This window comes from Wasmannia auropunctata, unplaced genomic scaffold (assembly GCF_000956235.1).
Source record: "Wasmannia auropunctata unplaced genomic scaffold, wasmannia.A_1.0 LD336085.1, whole genome shotgun sequence".
Lineage (NCBI taxonomy): Eukaryota > Metazoa > Arthropoda > Insecta > Hymenoptera > Formicidae > Wasmannia > Wasmannia auropunctata.
Genome location: NW_012026805.1, coordinates 1,512,402 through 1,517,125, shown reverse-complemented (window position 1 = coordinate 1,517,125; position 4,724 = coordinate 1,512,402). Strand labels below are relative to the sequence as shown.

At 33.3% G+C, this 4,724-nt stretch overlaps 1 protein-coding gene across 6 annotated transcripts in view; it reads left to right on the top strand.

The window, feature by feature from the left end:
* The window catches only part of LOC105448461 (rhophilin-2), a 40,807-nt gene extending 37,843 nt beyond the window's left edge, over positions 1 to 2,964 (top strand). For 5 of the 6 annotated variants that reach the window (XM_011687015.1, XM_011687014.1, XM_011687013.1 and 2 more), the window contains 4 exons: positions 409 to 603; positions 976 to 1,205; positions 1,368 to 1,520; positions 1,818 to 2,964. In XM_011687015.1, coding sequence (XP_011685317.1) covers positions 409 to 603; positions 976 to 1,205; positions 1,368 to 1,520; positions 1,818 to 2,021 — 782 coding nt within the window. In that variant the 3' untranslated portion in view covers positions 2,022 to 2,964. The remainder of the gene's footprint in view (positions 1 to 408; positions 604 to 975; positions 1,206 to 1,367; positions 1,521 to 1,817) is intronic. The other variant, XM_011687012.1, reaches the window with a different exon arrangement.
* Positions 2,965 to 4,724: the final 1,760 nt, after the last annotated feature.

Genomic DNA, 4,724 nt, shown 5'->3' with positions numbered 1-4,724 from the left:
GCTCAACGCTTAACCGACGCCCAATTTTGACGATCAACACTCAATATACACTCAATATTGACGGCGGACACTCAATTTTGATGGTAAACGCCCAAATTTGAGTGTTAACACCAAAAAATGAGGGTTTTTTTTCGTAAGGGTATTCTACTTGTATGGCTCGACGAAATTTTATAGAGACGGAGAAAATAAATTATAATAAAGTTTATCACTTTAACTTTAGAGTTTATTTTTTCCGTTATTACAAAAAAGGTTAACCTATTGCTGCGGCAAGCCTTTCAAATATTATTTTTTACATCACCAACTATTTTTGGTTCTGATTCTTTTTATCTTCTGATTCTTCTTATCTTTGGTTCTTCTTATTTGTTCTGATCTATAAGGAACATAAATGAATAGGATCTCTTATTGTAGGCAAGGCACATCTCAGAGAAGCTCTCGTTTTGCATGACGAGAGTCAACGACTCCAGAGAATGTGCCGCGAATTGAAGGGTAAACAAGCGCTAGCGAGGGTTCTGAAGAAAGCTCAAGAAGCAACGCTCGACAGCTATAATAGATTTGGTAGCGAGGATGATTTTCGAGAACTCCTAGATCCACCGGATATTATCGGTACGACACTTAAGCCTAATCTACAACTACTACTTTGCTTCCCGTTTCCTACTTTTTAACTTTTTACCTTTTGCCTCTTGCCTTTTGTCTCTTATCCGGATTCTTTATTTTCTGTCGTTCGAGATAAAAGTTGATGAACTTTGGAAGAGACAGAAAGCACGTGAGACAAGAAACATGATTGTCGATAAACGCAAGGAAGGAAAAAAAACAAGAAACAAAGAGCACATTGTAGATTAATCTTAAGTTTTAAGACAAGGCTTTAGCCAAAATATATTAATTTAATAAGAAACAAATAATTTTGTCTCCTACATTGAAAATCAATCATGATAAAAATGCATTTTTTATTTTGTTCTTTTCTATTTGCAAACGTAGCCTCGACGAAATTTCAACTCAGCATCACTCACCCGGATTTCGGGCAGCACGGAGTGGACGATCTTTTTAAGTCGCTGGGACCCGTGGCGATATTTTCCGCCAAACGACACTGGACCGCCCCGCGATTGGTGCAGCTTCAACGAGGTCCTGACGGCGAAGGCTTCGGATTTAGCGTACGCGGCGACGCTCCGGTGATAATAGCCGCCGTCGATCACAATTCGCTGGCTGATGTAAGATAATCTACTAACGATCCTCATTGTACAACACATTCACAATTGTCTTTAATTTTTTGTTGTATAATTGTGTAAATAATTGTACAATATAATTATATAATGTATTTATGCAATTATTATAACAATGAATATAACGAGAATAATTTTCTCTTATTCTAGGTGGGCGGGATGAAGGAAGGCGACTTCATAGTCGGCATTGGCGACAAAGACGTCAAGTGGGCGTCCCATGAGCAAGTCGTGCGGATGATAAAACAATGCGGCGACTTTATAAATTTAAAATTAGTCACCCCAATGGACAGGAATTATCTAAAGGTGAATGATAAAATCTATTATATAACTAATATCATTCTAATAAAAAAAGTATGATGCGATAACGAATAAAATATAACGTATTTAACTAATAAGAATACTTTGAAGAATATATTTTTGAGATTAGACGATTGAGATTAATTGGTTTTTAATAACAAGTTTTTCTGTTTAATTAATTTATTTTTATACTTTTTTTTTATTGAAAAATATTAACAATAATCAAACAAGTAATTAAAATATTTCTCTAACGAATGATCTAAGTCAATGCGATAGTACGACGATAGAAACTAATTATTTTAGAAACCAGGAAAACCCAACAACCATCACGATAAAGGCAGCGTCTCGGCGAGCAGCTCTTCTGGAGTTTCTTCCGGCCAGCCGAGCCCGGCGGGATCCGTCACTACGGCGCACGTAGTCAGAAGGCTCCCGTGGAATCCGTTCAAAAAGTCTGGCGCCCAACGCGAGACCAGAGATCTAACCTTCGACAACGTTATTCTCAGATGATCGCTGGATTAGAGACGATATAAACGGTTATCGTACGGTTATCGTGCGAGCTTCACGTCGTGATGAAATTGATCGAATCGCGAAGCAAAAACTCACGAAAATCAGTCGGTATAATCACCGATTTGCCAAATTTGAAAATTATTTAGCGTAAACAACGATTCGCCATACGAAAATTTTATACTAATGTCGCGTTAATATCGCGCGTTAAATTACGCGATAAATTTATTTGTGTAAATACATGACTTGATGATGCAAGTTAATTCGTTGCGCGAACAATGCGATTGGAATCTTTTGTATATGCCGTTAAATGTCGAACGCGTTCGGAACTTTTCTGTTTAGTTGCTAACAAATTTTCATCTGGGCAGCTCATTATCAACAAAATCTTTGCGAAGCGAACTACATCCAGATTTAATTCAACGAGTTTTCAATTACTATAGCATGTCGAAAAATTGCAACGATTAACATTGGTGACTCTTTTCACCGACATTTCTCACGGATAACAGTGCCAACGTGGGCGTGTAGTGTAAGCGTTCAAGAAAGTTTGCCCGCATTATCGCGTATTTCGGTGGGCGCCTGACGATTTTACGACTGATTTAAGCTACGTACTACACTGCATACTTTTTGTCATGTCGTTTATGTAAGTTCATTTGTAATACGGGTGAACTGGATTGACGGAGGGATAAACGTATTGACAAATGGTATCGTATATACACGGCAACGAACTCTGCGATTGTCGCGCTTTGTACTTAAGCTATCTCGTTAAATCGTTAAGCGAATTAATATAAATCGGGTCTTCACGCGCGAGCGTACGCGCGTATCTGTACATTTATACATAGATGTAGACATCGGTAGAGGCGTGTACACAGCTTTTTACTTTATATATAGTATATATATATATATGAATGTATATTAATAAGAAATTATATCGCATTTCCTTCAAAAACGAGTTTTATTTTTACCTTCCCAAATTCCTACCCGAATTTCTGTTAATATCGCGTAAAATTACAATTACAATTACACTTTTTATTAATCTGCATTATTATAAACATGCAAGAATTAAGCTTTGCGAAGTGATAGATGAATTGCAATTATCAAAGTTGAAATTTTTAAATACGGGAGGCGCGCGCAGAGACAAATTGTTATTGAAATGGCTGAAGATGGCTATGCCGAAACGTTCCATCTCGTCAATTTTATTGATTAATATAAAAGAACATATTTAGTACTTTATTATCAAAATCTTTACTTGTTTATTGGCCTTTATTTTTTTTTAATTCTTATACATCCCAGGGGGGGTTTTCTATAATACTAACAAGGAAAGGGACCCAAGTATTCTCTACTATTATATAAAATATATTTGCATTAAATATTCTAAATATTTTATTGAATAAATAATACTCTGTTAATATTATCCAAAAAGAAGAATCGACGAAACCTAAAATTATCGAGCAATAAAATCTATCATCCAATTTTTGTATTTAAAACAGCTGCTGAAATAGCATTTTAAAATGTTATAAATTAATCTCATAACCGTACGTTATTTTAAGACTTTATTTAAAAAGGTCATGAAATAAAATCAGAGACTATGAATATCGATTCCATAATAAAGAGGTCTTAACATTTTAGATTTACTATATTAGATCCTTTATATTGATATCACTATTAGTTTGCGCATAACTGCAGGTAATAAATATTTGATTGAAAAGATTTGTTAACAGTACTGCTTATATCGACTAGAATATTTAAAATAATTAAAGAAATGTTTATTGAAAGTGGCACTGTGTATACTTAATGTGAAATCCGTAATATCGTTAATATATCGTTAGTTTTCGGTGACCTCTCAAAGGAGTAAGATCGCAATCACTGAAACTGTATTTTCAATAAGACATCTCGTGTTTCGCGATAATTGATAAATAGTATAGACTGTAATACAAAATTACATCTTAATTGGACAATTTCAATACGCGGAGTAAGTCTATAAAAAAAAACAATTTTTCTATGTGTATATCTATTCAAAGAATGAAACTGTCTTAAGTCAAGTATATAATTTTGCATTTATGAAATTATCTTGCAGAGATGCTTGTAGATGTAATTTATGACGTTTTATGTAAATAAAACGTTAATATAAAACGTTATATAAAACGTTATGTAAAACGTTTATATTAGATAAAAAAGGTAACAAAAAAGTACATAAATTAACGCCATTTGATAATACTATGAGATACGAAGTTTAAGATAAAATATTGTACGTTATATTTATAATTATTTATAGATTCCAATTCAATAGCTGCAAGAATAGAAATAAAGCTTTAAACCTTTTCATATTATAATTTAAAATTATTATAATAACATACGTACATATTCCTCGCGATGTGTGTGCTAGAAATATTATTAAAATTAAAAACGTTTAATATTATTTAAATATTGCTTATTGCATAATGACGTTACGCTTGTCGACGAATTGCCACGTAATAATCAGTATTTCGAAACAGATACATTCATAACATTATTTTAAAATTCTTTTTATGTAAAATTTATGTGAAACTTTATGTAAAATTATTCCGTCCCCAGATAGCATAGAGAATGAAAAAAGAACTCAGTTATACATATATATGTCACTAATTCTGAGTTCATTTTCAGATGCAAAAAGAATTCTTTTTCTAAAAGGGATTCTTTTTGCTGAAAATGAACTCAGAATTGATGACA